This window comes from Patagioenas fasciata, chromosome 7, assembly GCF_037038585.1.
Source record: "Patagioenas fasciata isolate bPatFas1 chromosome 7, bPatFas1.hap1, whole genome shotgun sequence".
In the NCBI taxonomy this organism is placed as follows: domain Eukaryota; kingdom Metazoa; phylum Chordata; class Aves; order Columbiformes; family Columbidae; genus Patagioenas; species Patagioenas fasciata.
Window position 1 is genome coordinate 40,774,493 of NC_092526.1, and position 18,042 is coordinate 40,792,534.

The 18,042-nt window shown below is 39.2% G+C and overlaps 1 protein-coding gene across 1 annotated transcript; it reads right to left on the reverse strand.

The window, feature by feature from the left end:
• Nucleotides 1–2,922: 2,922 nt before the first annotated feature.
• On the reverse strand, nt 2,923–15,726 carry SGO2 (shugoshin 2). The gene is made up of 9 exons (XM_071811520.1): nt 15,676–15,726; nt 14,077–14,231; nt 12,496–12,671; nt 12,030–12,107; nt 11,309–11,391; nt 10,010–10,245; nt 7,493–9,490; nt 4,693–4,840; nt 2,923–3,361 (listed from the first exon to the last, which is right to left on the reverse strand). Exons 2-9 carry the CDS (start codon nt 14,216–14,218, stop codon nt 3,256–3,258), a joined length of 2,967 nt encoding a protein of 988 aa, XP_071667621.1. The 5' UTR covers nt 14,219–14,231; nt 15,676–15,726; the 3' UTR covers nt 2,923–3,255.
• Nucleotides 15,727–18,042: the final 2,316 nt, after the last annotated feature.

An 18,042-nucleotide genomic window follows, 5' to 3' on the forward strand; every position in this document is an offset into this window, starting at 1 on the left:
ACTTATATTGGAACCTGGGGTTGTTCCTGCCCAGATTCAAGACTCTACACTTGCCCTTGTTCTATTTCATTCAATTTTCCTGCCCAACTCTCCAGCCTGTCCAGGTCTCTGGATGGCAGCACAGCCTCTGGTGTGTCAGCCACTGCTCCCAGCTTGGAGTGACTGTCCCCACAGCCAACAGTCCTCAACAGCTGGAGCTGCCGCACAACGGACTGACTGGATCCTTTCAAGGGATATTCAAACTCAAGCTTTCTCCAGTGGGATCAAAGCCAGCAGTACAGGGATCATGAGCCTCATGGGAATTTTGCACAAATTTGCACTCACAAAATAACGGGCAGTAACTCCCAGGTAATATAAGCACTTGTAAAGGTGACCTGTGCAAGCAAGGGTTTACAGAATCATAAACATTTTTCTCTTCCTGTTTTATCTATACAATTCGTTTTCCTATTTTTTGTAAAACAATCAAAATCCTTATTAGTGGTACACTAAAATATTAAATGTAAAAAAATTGACTGAATAAACATGAGACAAAGCAGCTTTGAAGCTATAAAAAGAAGTTTAAATTACCTTGTCCTCAGCAAAATAACCTTAATCTGTGTGACAGCTACAGATTATTTTTGCTCTCAAACATCATGAGCTGTTTTTCACATGTTTTTCCTGGCAAGAGCTTCTAATATATCAGCTGATCTGGTAAAAGAAGCGCATTTAACGAAGATTCAACAATATTTATGCAGTAACTAAAGTAAGCAACCATTTTGCAGAACAGTTAAAATAACTTTATCCTAGGAAATACCAAAGTAAATCTTCTCCGCGTATAGAACATAAATCTGAGCAACAAAAACAGGATGGAAGGAAAGAAGGGCAGCAGCAACAATTATTTCAGAGGTACTTAAATTAACTTCCGTGCATCTTCAGGTATCTTTCTTTGTCCTTTGTTACTTTGAAAGATATCTACATGAAAAGAAATGGAAGAAACTAAGGTATGAAGCTCTAGGCCTTATATTTTATTGAACTGCCATGCTTTTATTTGGAACATTGTAGCAACCTACCTGGTAACACCTGAGGCTGGTGGAACAACAGGAACTTCACTGAAAAATGATTGAGATCATCTCCAAAAAGATGGTTTTTTTCTTGAGAATATGAAGCATGGGTTTCTGTTTCTAGCTTTCAAACCACAGGCAATAAAGAGAAATAATCATTTAAAAAGCACTTTGCTTTGCTGCTGCAGTGCCAGCATAGGGAACACAAACTGTAACAGATACTTGGTTTGGATTTCTAACGATTCGGTTGGTGGAGCTGATCATCAGTGAAAGCTAGCAAGAACATTGAAATAAAATAAAAACTAAAATTAAATTAAAAACCACCCACAACAATTAATCACAAATTTGGTAAACAAATAGAAGAAAAAAAAAAGTATAAAAATATTTGATGTGTAATTCTTTTTAAAATAACATTGAATCAGGATAGAATCCATCTTCCAAACTATTTCTGCACCTCTTCATAATGGTCGTGCTAATATAGTGAGATACGCAGTATGTTTCAGAAAGAAAAAGCCTGTTTACTGCAGCTCCTCAGATAGTAACAGCTCTCTTTTGCAATACAGATCGCATTGCCTGGCCGAGCTTCGTACTGGAAGAATACTCATACTGATGGAATACTTTCTTTTTCCTGCGAGGTTCTCTATGAAAACGTCCTGCTGTCCCTGTCCATTCCCAGTCTCCGCGTGGTCTCTGAACTGGTGAGCCCAGCCAGACAAGCTGTGTAGGGGACAAAGGTCACCTCTATAAACTACCTTGCTGGCAGTGCGTTTAACTCCAAATTCCTACACGGAGCATTCTATGGGATCCTGGGGAAGCTGCCTCAGGGCTACAGACTGTCCTAAAAAAACCCCAAACCAAACCCCCAGACCAAAAGCAGAACAGAAAACAGCTGTGGTATTACTTAGATATTTGTAAATAATGCTTTTGTGCCTCTTACTGTTTATGGTTATAGTTCAAGGCTTACACGTAGAATGGACACACCTGATAGCTATATCCAGGACTACATTCTGATATGTATCAATCATTAGCTTCTCTGTGGGATGCGACCAGAGATCACGTCACAAGCCTTACTCAAGTTGAGGCAAACATCATCTCCTGCTCTCCCCTCGCTGACCAGGCCAGCTGGCTCACTGCAGGCAGTTTTTGGGTTACCAAAGCATGATGTCCCCTTTGGAAATCAACGCCGACTGTCTTTAGCATGTATGGAAACTGCTTCCAGGACTATTTTCTCCACCAGCTTCCCAGGTTCCAATAGAAGCTACTGTTAAGTACAAAGCCTATAGTTTGGTTTGATATTTTCAAGAATATATTATAAAACTAAGAGTATCAGTTACACCTCTTTAAAAAGGTGTGCGGCATCAGACCAGAGGTCTAGCTAACCGAAGAACTGGTCTCTCAAAGTTTCAGTACTGAATGCCCTTGGAAAAAGTATAAAAGGCTTCTCCAGAACACTCTTCCAGCTTTCAGCAATTCGCAATTCATGGACATCCTGTGCCAGAAAAGGTATTTCTGGTAATTCCTCATAGCTTTTTCTTCCATTAATTTGTCCAATCAATTTTTAAGCCCATGTAAACTAATAACATCTACTTCTGTAGTAAGGAATTCCTCAGCGTAGCTGCACAGTCTGTGAAGAACCACCTTCTATAGCCAAAAGAAGGGAACTTACTTGTATCCCATTACAGATAAGTTACAGCTGTTGTGGTTGCAAAATGAACCTGAACCTTACCCACCGCAGTCTGTAAGTTGTGTGGGCTGTGAGCTATAGTCTGCACACCCACCATCCAGATAATGCCAGACCCATCTATTTCGGTACATCTATCAAAATTTGGGACGCTTGTGTCTGTTCCAACCAGCAGCAAGAAATGGTTCCACTCATGGTAAATATGAAAAACTCAGAATAAAATTCCCAAAGGTGATTTATTTTAAATTCTCATTAACACATACACTTTTCTAACAAATTAAGAAGTGCTGCAAACTCTTTGAACAGATTAGAAATTACTGACCAGAAATGCAAAACACAAGAGAGGAGCCTAACCTGCATTTACCTTCCTCAGTGAAGTAATTCTGTGTCCTCGTATGGGGGATCCTTTCCAGGAAACTCCACTTTGGAAAACCCTTCTGAATAAAAAACCAATAAGCACTCTACACTGCTAAACACGCATATATATAAGTGTACCCATTTTAGAAGTATTGTTCGTGAAGGCAAATCTCTTCTTCAAATAAATGTTGTTTTACTTTTAAAGCTTCTTTTCTTTTTTATTCTATAGACTGGGGATTCCAGAAATTGTGTATCTGTAAATTGATCTCCACGCCTTAATTTGCTGTAAACAATAGAAATCAAAGACATCACATATGAACGTCACCAAGTACCTATGTAACTATAATAATTATATAATAACCCTTCCAAATGGTAAATACTCTTAATGAAAGCTTGAGACATTAAATAAATTAAATGTATGGAAAATAAATATGTCTGAAGTAGCAAGGCATAAATAACTACTGTTTTCCAAAATAATGCTAAAAACAGTTGTCTTTTTATGTGGGCTTGTACAACATTAATATGTGAGTAATGATAATTTATTCCTATAAGACAGAACTCAAAAATGATTTAAAACAAAAGCTTAACAACACCCATTCAGGATAGCGTACATAAAAACAAAATATAAATAGGAGAGAGCGATCTAAAATCTTCAGTAACATCCACATTTGTTTCTGTTATTTGTTACTGTCTCTCTGCAGAAATGCAGCACATTATCATTGGGGGGTAAAAGAGGAGAGTGTGTCAATATCATAATATCACAGCATTTTGCCGTAGTCCTTTCAGTCTCAACACTATTACAGGGAAATCTTTACACTGTCTTTACCGCATTCTACTAACACACAACACAGCGCAATTTTGGCTTAAATTAATATTATACTAAAGAACAACAGCAAAACAACCAACCAAGAAATCACAATCAACTTAGTGCCAAAAAACTCAGAATCTTTTCAGAAGTAATCAACTTAAAGGTCCATTGGGATTTAGATCTGTTCACCTAAGTGGAATGATACTAGTTTTCTTAATGGAAGTTTGGCTTTAAAATCCTTTTAAAATTGTTACTAGTTATTACACAATTTGTGATCTATCTCAGAAATCCCATGCCACTAAATTTGCCAAGAACACTGAGAGGTAAAGAACTAATTATCAAATCAATAAATCTTAAACTCAAATGATTTGTTATACTAGATAGAGCTAGTTAAAGCAAAACAACTCAATTACATCATATTAGTGCACGCAGTATCTTGCCACTTAACATTACAAGGACATTATTAGGGTATTAATTTACATTCAAGCATAACATTTACAGTTATCCACCTCTAAAGGGGTTTAGATCATGATAAACACTAAGAATTCACCATGAATCACTACTAGTATAAAATGTTGCATTATATGCTATGTTTAAATTTTGAGGATTGAATATTGTGGGTGTCTTATTCTGGCACTTGGAAATCCTGCCCCACTAACAGGAAATGCTTTCTATCAACACTGAAGCATCACCGCAAAAGAGAATTGTGAAAAAGACAGTTCAACTGTTTATTTGGGGGCTTTAATAGCAAACCTTTAATAGGGATAATTATGTATTCCAAACCCCAAAATTTTACGTTTACTTACCAGTTTAGACTGGGTTCTTTGTAGCAAATAGTGGCTCTTCCTCGTCTAGATGGTGCTGCTGAGTTTTCTTCTACAGTTTTGGGGGATTTAGGTAAGGAAGTGTGAGACTGTATGCTATTGCTTGTCAGATCTTGCAAAGCCTTTCTCCCTGTGAATACAGGAATATACAGGTCTCCTTTTATATATTTTTCTGAATCATAAACTTTCAATTCCTCATTATTTTCAATCAGTATTTCTTAATTTGGGTACTTTGGTTACCGCTTCTAGTCTAAAGATTCTCAACAAAAAAGCCTGGACACTTTCCCGTGTAACCTCATCTGGGTGTTCCTGCTCCGGCGGGGGGATTGCACTGGGTGAGCTTTCCAGGTCCCTTCCAACCCCTGACATTCTGGGGTTCTGTGTGATAGATGATCAAAGCAGCGTTCAACACAGCCCTGGCTGTGCCCTGGCTCCCCGGCCATTTCCAGAAAGCCACTGTAATCTGCAGTGAGCGGCTCCAGACTCCCCAGTTACTGCATTTCACAAAGTAAAACCGCACACAGCTCACGGCCTCGAGTGCAGGGGAAGGGACACGTGTATCATGAGAAGATCCAGCCTGGGCCAGATTTCTCCAGTCCTACTGGTTTCCAACTGGATGCCGGCTCTAAAACCAACGCACAATGCCAGACTACACAATCGACATTTAGTTTGGAGACAAATATTTCGATAACTTGGGAGAAATACTGAAATTACTACTTAGCTCACATTTCAAAAAAAATCTCAGCCCCTTGTAGATCATAGTCTCTCTGAAAAGCACCAAGAGTTAATGCAGACAGCAATCCAAGATGAAATAAAATACTCTGTGTTCCATAAAAGTTCTTCCAAGAGTGTACAGTCCTCACTGATACGAGTTTTAAATTGATTGTGTTCAGATGAGAACATTTGGGATACAGTTTTACAAAGGAACTGAATTTAAAACTCTCTTATCTTCACTTCTTGAGTTTGAACACGTCACCTTAAACCCTCTGAGGCAGCAAATGGATGCTATTGATCTCACAGAGGAAATTCATACATATGGGATAAATGATGAATTTGTTGTTGTGCCTATCGTGAGATGAATAAATTATATCACTGTTTATTTACAAAGCTGTTAAAGTGTTTTCTTTCTTTATCATAGCACCTGAATGCCTTGTACAGTCTAGCATACACACTCTTGATGGATGACCAAGCTGACAGTGATGAATTACTACAGTCCTGTAGAAGAATCCTGCTCTGAGATGAAGTGAAACATCTCAACAGGTAAGACCGATCATTTCATCAAGTATTCTGAAATACCTTAAACACAAACATGAAGTCAGAGGTTCTTCACTGGACTTCTGCTCACTTTTCAGACATATGAAGGTGACTTTGGGCTGCTTGCAGCAAACCCCTCCAGATTTATGAAGGTAAAAGAAAAAGCATTGTCTTTTGACAGAGTTCATTAAGGGAAAGCAATGCGCATTTGGTTTACACAAGAGGGCTTTCTGAGCATGAGAACCCTCCGAGTTTGGCGGCCTCACAAATCAGTCTTGATTTGTTCTCATTTTAAAGTGAAGGTAAACTCTTGTTTTGAGCTCCTCCTAAAGCTCAAGGTTGGAAATGAGCTGAGTTTCTCTTTCAGCAGTAAGAGTTTTGAGACTTCTATGAGTCTGCATTATTACAAAAGCTGGATGCCTCTGAGTGTGAATATTTACATTCACATAGATTATACCATATAGAGACTTTCATTACAGGAGCCTTTCAAGGTATATTTCTAAGTAGAACTCAAGGTGGCGATCAGAAGAGCTGGCATCATCAGAAATCATGGCATTTCCTTGCTTTCTTTTAATTCAAGATATGGATTTAGATATAGGGTGAACAATGATCTGGCTTTTGAACTATGCTTAAACCGGCAAAGATCAAATGATGAGCTTGCTTTTTATGCCAGTAGTCTTTGATACTGCTGATCACAAGGGTTTACTAATTTATCATTAAAGTTTCTAAAATTACGGGATCCTTTTCCTCCCCTCCAAAGAAGGAAATGAAGATGAGAAGATGCAACTGCAAATTACCAGGACTAGCACCTCACATGATGGTCTAATGCTGCCAGTATTTGTATTAGATATGTTAGTCATCTATTCCTTAAACTCCTTTACAGTAATTTTGTTGTATGATAAAAGAATCTAAACCTATCTTCCAAACTACACTTTAATTTTTAATTATTTTCTTAATTTAATGTATCTTACTGAAAGAAGTTGTCACATGAAAGTTTGCTCATGGGTAGATTCTAGAGAAAACCTGCTCAAAGTAGTTTTTCTAGATCTCACAATTCCTGTTGAATTGCAGTGGTCCTAAAGAAATAGAAAGGAAGTCTTTAAATCCAGTTGTGTTCTCCATTTATGAAGGGAACTGTGTTCACTCTTATTTCCCTTGTATAAAAGCTCAAGTTATTGTAACCTTTCTGTCCCAAGCTTTCTGAATTCTGTCACAGTCTTTGAAAAATTAATACAAGCTCCAACTATAATTGCTCCTCAATAATGTGGACTACTTACATCTGCCCAATCAAATATCATCTTGGAATATACTGAAAAATAACAAGGATATTAGTTACCACAATTAAAAAAAAAAAAGATGTTGTAACTGATATATGATATAGAATAATTTTAGTGATTTTCAGTCTTTTTGCATCCCTGTTTTATCCACTCGAAGCAATCAATAAGAGCAGGATAGCATTAAGATAACTTGCCACTATTTCAGGCACTATCTCATTCAAAATGCCATTTTTTCCTCACCATCCACTTACCATGACAAGGTGTCAGAGTCTTTTTGTCAGTCTCTTTAGAAACATGATCCAGTTTTTGTTCTGCCTTTGCAGTATCCAGTGCGTTAGTACGATCATTTTCCCCACAGATTTCAGAGTTTTTCGGTATAGAGAAATTCATAGAAGCATCATGGTTACCAAGAGCTGGGAGCTCCACACTGGAAAGAGCTTCCTGGAAAAAGCTCTCTGTGTTTAATGGCACATCCTTAGAACATTTCACAGGTAGGAATTTCAAAAATTCTGATTTTTGAGCTGTATGCTTTAACTTGCTCATCAAGGAATCTCTCTCCCAAGGGGCTCTCTGGTCATCCAAAATATTCTGCCTCCCCTGATCTATATGCTTGGAATAATTTTTGTCTGGTCTGGTCTCAGTAATACCAGCACTAAACCTGGGTTTGCACTTGATCTTATCATCAGGAGAATTACTAATGTGAGGGGTTTTATGTGCCACTGACGGGGAATCTACTTTCTTTAGCATATTAGCATCACCATCTACTTGTTCTTTAGCCTGTGGCGTATTCATAGATACACCATTCTGAGTAACTAAAGCTACTTGCATTTGCTGAGTTTCAGTTACTTTATTTCCAGGAACAGCCCCCACGTGCAATGCATCCTTAGATTTTAATTCTTCATTTTTACACCCTGAGAACTGTCTGAGATTTTCTTTTGGTATTATACATGCTTTCCTGCTGGCCTTTGCCAATGTATGTTTTAATCTCCTGGGCGAAAAATGGCTACTCTTTTGGTCTGCTTTCTGGGGAATTTTATGAATGCTGCCACTTCCAGTTTCTCCACTTTGTCTATAACTACTTTTATTGTTGTATTTTCTCTTTGTGATATTCTTCTGGTCTTGTTTCCTCTTGCTGCTATGCTGGTGTACCTCTGTTTGAGACTTTTTTGAAACAGATTCCTCATACTGCCCATTTTCCTCTCCATGGTACTCTGCATTGTCCATTTTAGAAGGGTTTTGAAAGGCTTTCCTGTTTCTTTTTGGTTTGCCACATTTCTCATCTGTATGCAGAAAGTCCTGCTGGGAAGGCAACACATTAGAAGTGTTATCTTGGAATGGTAGATTTGCAGCACAACAAACCTCTGGTGGGATCTTGTTACCAGAGGTGTTTGAGTCTGCTTTTTGTATTTTGCTTTCCACATCTTCAGACATTCCTGAGAAAGCTTCTTTATTTGTCTCCTGTTTTCCTGGACTCATTAAGATAACCTGGCATATCCCCCCAGCATCTCTAGCTTTACTTGGACAAAGTTGTTCTTGATAATATTTGCCAATATTTAGCAAACTCTGCTTCCCTACGGAATTGCCTGTGGGTAACTGTTGAGTTTGTGAGTCGGTAGTTCTTGACACTTCATTACTGTCAGCCCTAGTGGCCCTTTCTTCTACATAAAAATTTGAACTGACTTCAGTCTTGCTTTTAATTTTCTCTTTATCCTTCTTAGAATATTTTACTTTTCTGAAATTTGCTAACATTTGATCAGAATTGGCAGTACTATTTTGATTTCGGTGTAATTTGTCTTTCGCTGTAACTGTGAGTAGTTCACCTGCATCACTGGCAGTCAACTCCATATCAGCATCATAAATGGTTTCTTCGGGCTTTGTCTTTTCAGTAAAAAGCAGCTTCTTAAAGTCTATCTTACTTTCATTGCTAAATTTAAGAGCTGAAGGGATAACGTGAGATGAGTCACTTGAACTTCCCTGAAGATTCACGTCATTGGTATTGCTGCTGCTGTCGATACCATGATGATGCAGATTATTTGAGCTACGTTTTTTATCAAAATCCTTTAGATTAGGTTGAGTTTCTGACTTAGGAATTACCGCATGTTTCTTTCTTTCAGTCAGCTTCCCACAGAATGGCACTGAACTATGATGATATTGTTTCACGAGCTCCTTGGACTGTCCTAAAGGTTGTGTATTTTCCACCTGAGTCAGGTAGGCACTGCTGCAAGTTAGTTCTGTGCATAATCGATTTTCTGCAAAGAGAAACATTTCAGTAGCTTGGGGAAAGAAAGAATATAGTTACCAGAATAAGACAGATTACTGAAGGTTGGACCAGAAGCATAGAAAACTACAAACTGTGTAAATCTCTTTTTTCTTTTTTTTTTTTTTTTTTTTCTGAATATACATATTCTGCGGTTGGTCCTTAAAAATTCACTTAACTAGTGCTGATTTAATATTTTACCGAAGTTGGGTATAAGTAAAAAGTGTGTTTTTCTACAACTGCTTTGGTTATCATTTGGTTAGCTTATCAAAGTTTTATTCTGCTCACATTAATTTTGTTACATTTCAGCTGTGTTACTTCAATGAACATTATTCTACAAGTGATTGTCAGAACACCCATACTTATGGGTGATCATTCTATTTTTTATTAGTTTATTACAGTTTAGGAATCTGACTATACCTTCTGTAGTGCACATCAAATAATGAATCATTAAATGTTAATTCTCAGATCGCTCTGGAAAATAAATCAGCTGTACAGAAATACCTCCTACCTTTTAAAGATATCTTTTTGTCAATGGTTGTTTCCACCGGGTCTATTTCAACGAACTTTTGATTATTTGTACCAGAAGGCACTGATAATACAAACTTGACTTGATCTGAATGCATTTCTTTTGACAAAGTAGTGGTACACTTGGGAGGATTTGGTATTTCACACACCAAAGGGCTATCTTGCTGTTGTGCAGTAGCTGTTGCAATTAAAGGAAGATTCAATGGCAGTTCTACAGATCTGAAAAGAGGAAATGTTACTGTGAAGATCTGTAGTACATTTTATACCAAAACATCCAATTTTTTCCAACATTCCCTTAATAATGCTTAAAAGCAGAAAACAAGAACTCGAGTATGAAATCTGTTCTATCTTAGGGGCAAATGCATTTTTCAGTATAGAGAATCCATCCTCATGCTGCTGAGATCCCATGAAGAAAGAAGCAAGCTGTTCAAACACAAATTTTGTCTACCAACCCACATACATTAACTCCAAGTTGCCAATGGGTAATTTCCGAATGAGACAGGAAATTGTTTCTTACTACCTCAAAAATACTGTCCTCTTTTTGTTAAAAAACAAGTTTCTCTTTTAGTGAATTTGCCTGTCAGCTAAAGCTTCATATCAGCTGCATTTTCCTGGAGAACCAGACACATGTTTTGGTAAACATAGCAATGGAATGTGAAGTTATTGATAAGCATGGCTGGACATCTCGTGAGAGGGGCAACAAGAAACAGGTGACCAAAAACTGACCAACGGAGTATAACATCCCATTCACGTGAATACTTCATGTAAAAGTGGGAGATCATGAGGATCTCATTCCTTTCTCCCTTCCTTTTCCCTTTTGCTTATGGCCGACATTAGGAGAGGACCTTGCGAGTTGTCCCTGCAAACTGAGGCCTAGTGAGAGACTGAATCCAGCTCCAGTTGGCTGCAGAGTCCAGTCCAGGACTTCGGGTGCCGGCTCTGCAGTTCCTGGGACTTTTAAGACTGGTTTTGTATATTTTGTATTATTTTCTCTATTCTTATTAGTAGCATTAGCAAAACATGTTTACTTTTTCCAACTCTCTTCTCTCTGTCCTTCTTTCCCTCCTGATCGCCTGTCCTGAGTGGGAAGTGGGGAGAGGGAGGGACTGAAGGGGGAAGGGAGGGGGAGTGGAGGTTAACAATACATCTGCCAGGGGTTTTATTGTCACCCCGCAATCAAAACCCTCGACAAATACTTAGGACAATAGACAAAGATTAGTTGTAAAAAAAAATGAAAATCCAGAGACGCTTCTCAACTTGCACATTTAACAGAAGCACCTACCCAGCTGACAGCTGTGTGCTCTTGAGCTGGTCATCAGTGGGGCTGCCGGGACCGGGCGACAGAGGAACACAGCTCTCAAGATTCTTTCAAAAGAACAACAGTGGGGAAGTAGAAACAGTTGAATATTCTCTTATAAGTATCAGAAATAGCCCAAAGCAATGTATAGACTTCTAAAATGTAGAAATAACTACTGTAAAGTGCATTATACATACAGAAGCACAGGGCAACACTAAGTAACTGTTTAGAACGGACAATAAAAAGTGGTGTGGGTTTTTTTTGAAATTAACAGTAATTTAGCCATGACACAAGGATTACCATGTTTCCCAGTACAGGTTCCACATGCAAGATATTTCTTGCAGGACTAACCAGGGGAGGCACGTAGCTCACTCACTGGTGAAGAACATCACATCCCCCAGTACTAATGCTATGTCTTTTTCTTTTAAACCACATGACTTCATGAGGACTAACTGGTATTTAACTTTTACATACTTTGTTAACAAGATTAAACCCTACATTTTTAGTGCAAGCAACAGCAAAATTTCATTTATTTCACTAGCCTAGGGCTTCATCCCAAGTCTGAAGGAAATGGGGTATATGTTTTGAAATGCACGTATATATGCAAACGCAATACATGATTTCAACATTGCACTCATTTAGATGCTTTGAAAATATTATCGTGCAAAACGAGTTCAATATGGTAACAGTTAAAAAAAAGTCTCACCTCAGAAAGACTGCTTGTTTTTATTGCAGTTAAAAGATTAACATTCAAAAATGCTTCTATTTCTGTCAGAGTTTTATTCTGCGTGTAAAAGGAAAAGTAATTTAAAAAATATTTTAAATGGCTTCTGGCTTAAGAAAAGATATAAAGGTAAGTCTACGTTGTATTTTTTTTCATTCAGTTAAGCACAAACTGATTTCTTATATCATGTCAACACCTATAAACATAAAGGTGAAGCTGGCACTAAAGCAGCTGTGGATACACATATCCAGTGACGGACAAAATACCCAGTATACAAAAATCCTATGAAAGAAAACTCAAATGAAAATAATATGCTATCGCTTGATATAACCTCCCAAATCTGAGGTGTATATTATACATCACGATTTTAAGAAGCAATATTGTTTGCAAAAAAGAGAAATGCTTGGTTTAGCTGATCTAAGTTGAAATGATATTACTTGCAGCATACCAAACTGGTTAGTTTTTGACGAAGCAAGATATTATGAAGCTGCAGCTTTTCTACTTCCTTCTGAAGAAAAATCTTCTCATTCTTTAGCTTCCGAGAATTTTCTTTCTCCACACTCAAAGCCACAGCTAATGCTTTATTATTTTGTTTTAAAGATACTTTAAACATAGATGAGTTATCTAAAGGAGACAAAATCATATTATTTTCAAAAGCTTCATTTCAAGGCCCTCTCTGCATAAACTATCACTACATAACAACGCTTTATCTGGGGGTTGTGGCGGAACAATAGCAGAGCCTGACGCTTTCTAATATGAAACTGTTTCTGCTGGCTGCCATTCTGACCGCTATTCTGTCAGCTTCACGCTCAAGTTTATTTCATGCATAGATTCTGCTCTTGTTTGTGGGTTTTTTAATTTGTGTGTGTTTGTGGTTTTTCTTTTTAACAAGGTTATTGTAAGACGAAAGCATTTAGAGTTTCACAGGCATAAAAATATTTCTAAAAAAAAAAAAATCCCAAATATTTTACAAATCAAAGAGTTCAAACATTTTGAGCATAAGTGTGGGTTTTGACAACAGAAAGCAAAAAGCATGAAGCTAGAAATATAACTTCCACTGTCCTAACGACAACCTGCCCACTCACACCTGTTGCAGAATGTTTTAGGAACCTTTTTTTTCTGGTGAGCAACACTGCATATTATCAAGATGATTTTTTGCTTCATGTTCGTAGAACACACAGAGTTAACTTGAACTCAAGGTAGGGACCATGCTCTTTTATAGTACAAAAAGGAGCAAAATTAGCTTGAAATCTGCTCCAACTATTAATACATCTCATCATCTCCTTATGTTATTCCTTCTAGAGCCTGTAATTCAAAATTTGCAATGCCATATTTCTTTGCTTTGGGAAACAGGCATAAGTCTGTGGAACCTTGTTAATCCAAACATTATGCTTTGCAATTGCTATTCAGATCAGTGAATTATTTGTTTTACTGCACTGTGGAGATTTCTAAAGGATATCAGTATTGTTCATCTACGTTGTTTAGTTTTCACTGAAAATTAGTATTTTTTACCCAACCATCTACCATGACAAACCCATGTTTTAATTTAAATCTGACTTACTGGGAAAACAAAAGACCTTCTGGCAAGTGACTAAATCAGCAGATGAATATTTGTAGTTTTCCTTGATTCAGTAAATTCACTCAATGAAGAGTTTCCTGTCAACCCCATGGCAATACCAGGTATTTTACTATGGCAACAACACTTTGAAAGGTCATCAGTTTGACTCATTTTGGTACCTCATTTTTCAGATGGCCCAAATGGCCATGGACATGCACTTGAGTACAGTCTTTTACAAAATACTGGCATGCCAAAGAGCGTCCACTGAAAATACTCAGAGAATTAGATAAATAAACAACTTGCAATCACGTGTTTTAACTTTCAGACTCTCCTAAAATTCTCAACATACCACATTAATACTTTTAACAGGCAGCGATTCAGCAAGTCACATTAAATATAATTACCATTCCTTTTTAAGTCATACATTCTAACTACAATAGACGGCTTAGGTTTTCTTTTACTTGTACTTACTCATTAATTTAGTTTTGATTTTGGATGCTAAAGAAGCATTCCATTTCGCAGCTTGCAATGTTCCATCTCTTTTCTGCATGTGTCCTCTAACAGCATCCGAGGTGACAATGGGGGATGATCGAGCGGTCGCCTGTTTCTCCATCACCAAAATGAACCTGTACATTGTCAAGGGGAATGCCCAGATAAGACATGACCTTTCTCACACTTTTAAAAATCAAGTTTCATTATCTCTTATGAGGATTTGTTATCTTTGAAGCTGAGAAAATTGCTTCAGTCTTTACCTTTGTTCAATTCAAACAGGTTAGTGAATGGGTCCTTGAGATGTAAGTCACACTATCACAGAGTGGCAAAATATTTAACTAATAAACACGAAGACTGAAAGGATCACAGATTTTTGATCTTCTCCATTCCCTCAAATATCTATCCAAGTTTACACTTAAAAGGGAAAAAAGCCTCAATGTTCTATCCCTTCACAATACGACCAGACCAGCTTTTGCCTGGACAAATTTGAAGTGGAAACATTTAAACGAACTGCATTATAAAGCCTATAAATTTAAAGACAATTTTAAGACAAATAAATTAAACAGTATTCCCTGAAGATAAAACAAACAGTTTCAGAACAAATATGAGGCCTTGGTACTTATTTTAAAAACGTTCTTTAAGCTTCAATGATTGTTTCTTGCTAGCCTTATCTACAGTCATGCTGTAGCTATAGCTAAATGGAAAGTTGAATGTATTCATGAGGTGTCAATGTGTACATCTTGTTATCTGCAGTCTCTCAGAGAAAGCAAAAGTAACTACAAATAGCACTATGCCAGAAACTAGTTTCTTGACCAACTATGTTGCTTCAGCATGCAATGAACTGGCTCATTTTAAAGTGGTCACAGTTGTTGATGACAAGAGGCTTTGTACTGGAATATGGCACCCAGGGAGAGGGGCTCGCTGGCACACAGCATCCCAGAATGTCAGGGGTTGGAAGGGACCTCGAGAGCTCATCCAGTGCAATCCCCCCATGGAGCAGGAACACCCAGCTGAGGTTCCACAGGAAGGTGTCCAGGCGGGTTTGAATGTCTGCAGAGAAGGAGACTCCACAACCTCCCTGGGCAGCCTGGGCCAGGCTCTGACACCTTCACCATGAAGAAGTTTCTTCTCAGATTTAAGTGGAACCTCCTGTGTTCCAGTTTGAACCCATTGCCCCTTGTCCTGTCACTGGGTGTCACCGAGAAGAGCCTGGCTCCATCCTCCTGACACTCACCCTTTCCATATTGATCCCCATGAATGAGTCACCCCTCAGTCTCCTCTTGTCCAGCTCCAGAGCCCCAGCTCCCTCAGCCTTTCCTCACACGGGAGATGCTCCACTCCCTTCAGCACCTTGGTGGCTGCGCTGGACTCTCTCCAGCAGTTCCCTGTCCTTCTGGAACTGAGGGGCCACAACTGGACACAATATTCCAGGTGTGGGCTCCCCAGGGCAGAGCAGAGGGGCACAAGTAGGAAAGGAGCCCCAGTAAAGCACCTCGGGGAGGCAGCTCCCGCGGCGGGACGGCCCTCGGCTCCCTCCCCTCCTCATCCCAGGGGCTCCGGGCTCCCTCCCCTCCTCACCTCGGAGGTTCCGGGCTCCCCCTCCTCAGAGGCTCTGGGCTCCCTCCCCTCCTCCCGTCGGGGCGGTCCCGCCAATGGCCGTTACGCGCGGCCGTTGCTCCGCGGCGCTCGCGGCCCCTCAGCGCCGGGGCCGGGGGAGGAGGATCAGCCTTAAAGCCGCACACGGACCCCGCGCTGTGCGAGGAGCCACTGGGAATTACACCGCCGGTGACACCTCAACAAAGAGATACACGAAGGCAACAATAAATTGACAAACTTACCAGAGAAATCAGTAACGCCCTGTGCTCCAGAAGTCGGAGATAAGAGGCACAGCCAGGCTGTAGCAGCTACAGCTGCCTTTACATCACAACCTACATCCATCTTCCGAGATGCCTGCTGATAAAACAGGAAAAGCTCTGTCACCCGTGTTAAAATGGTTTACATGTACGGTCACAGTGTTTATTTCAGACACAGGATATACATAAACGATTAGTCTAATGAAGTGCTTTTCCCTAAAATCTGTTCAGAGCCGCTCCATGTACATTCTCTATCACAGGCTGTGTCCAGCCCAGCCATTAGTTCAGGTGGACGTTAATTCCTAAATTTGATCCAGGATTTGTGAAAATCTTAAGAGAGTTAATGTTTTAATTTATTTGAAGGTTTACACAGATGTGGAAGGTTTGAATTAAACCAGCATTAGGTTCCATAATGCAGCAACCATCAGGAAAATCTCACCTTTCTGTGTGCTGACATTACAATATGCTGTGAAATAAATCAAAGGAATCGCACAATAAGTATCAGCAGCATGATTTGAAAATGTATCTTTACGAGCTTATTATTTTCATAATCTGGAGAGTCTCTCTTTTCTATCTTGTGTATGCTATATAGCACATTTTCTCAGTGTGGCCCTGAAGCTGCAAAACCCCACGCTTCTATGCAATCCCCTTCAAATACAGAGCTGATCCAGCACACTTTGTAGGGCTTTGGTACATTTCCCCTTCAAGGCAACTTGGAAGTGATTGTAGCCACCGTAAAACTCTGGCCAAATACATGAGGAAATAACCTCATGTAACTTCAAAAACAGAAAACCAACCAAATAAAACTTACCTCCTCATCTGTTCCAGAAGGCAGCGTGTTCCTCCAGACCGGCTCAGGAGTTTCCATTTCCTCCAGTCTTACAACAGCCTGGAGTCCTGAAGGGGCCATCACCAATTTGCTTCCATTTAATGTTTATGCCGCTACTGTGGGCAATAAATTTCAAACAAAACATCAAGGACTGCCTTTCCACCTGTGCTCATACTTTCCCTTACACTCGGCTGAGGAACTCCCACGCTGTAATATTTCACACGTAAAAACCTCCTGTTAGTTGCCAGCTGCTCAGAGTGGGGAAGAGCTTAAAGCGCTGCCAGCTTTCACAGCCTATATATCTTAAAATACATATTAAGAGCAGAACGGTGGGTTAAGAGCAGAACTGAGAGTGAGGGAAAGAGAGAAGAGACAGATCTGTTGGAGAAGCCCTGACCGTGTGGGAAGTGTTGCATTGAGTTTGTCTCACTAGATACCTGCAAATCTGTCTCTGAGAAAAATCTTGCCTGAGGAATTGATCCCATAAGGTCTAGTAAAGTGTGAGCTATGACTAAAGCACTTCTGGTGGGTAGATTATATAGAACGGCTTCTCTCTCTCTGGATCCTCTGATGTCGAACAGGACTGGAGCTCACACTGTAAGTTTTTCCTGAAATTATAGGATTAAGAATACATTTTCCTCTAATCACAGCCTTTCCTGCACAAGCTTAACGAAAATTCATTTCTTCATGCCTCTTCCCTCTGACAAATTTGACTGAATTTAGTAAATGGAAGCACAAATACACAGAGGATGAGTGTGTAAACCCGGCTTCCGTTGGGAACTAGTAAAAACCACACCAAAACACAAAGTGCCTGTGTTCGTTTCCCAAGGACACGCAGCTCAAAAGGCAGTTTGCTTGTGCAGGCTGATAATGCTGCATGCTTCTATACCAAGGAAGTAACCATACCTCAAACAGTTAAACCTGAGCTCCAAAGCTTACCTATGGCGTTGGTATTTTGCGTAGACATAACCAAGTTAACTTGCTAAGGTAAATACAGAGAAACTATTTAAATACAATAAGGGCACGTTCCTTGCATGCGCAGTGTATAGTTAAATAACTGGCTTTTTACTGGACTTCAGACAGGAATTAAAATATATTGTTAACCTTTGGGATTTAGTTCTCTCTTACTATATTTTCTAAACATCTAATTATCTTGTAACTTGAGACAGTTTGCACAAATTTAGAGTTTGACCCTGTTAACTTCTGCACACCCCTACTGGTTCTTTGGCAGCTGTATTCATAGGTGTAGGCTCTTACCGTAGG

Coding starts and splice junctions, on each gene's coding strand:
- SGO2 (XM_071811520.1), bottom strand. CDS start 14,218: ATGGAGAAACAGGCGACCGCTCGATCATCCCCCATTGTCACCTCGGAT. Junction 4,841..7,492: donor GACTCTGACACCTTGTCATG/GTAAGTGGATGG, acceptor CTGTATTCACAG/GGAGAAAGGCTTTGCAAGAT. Junction 3,362..4,692: donor AAAGAACCCAGTCTAAACTG/GTAAGTAAACGT, acceptor TATTGTTTACAG/CAAATTAAGGCGTGGAGATC.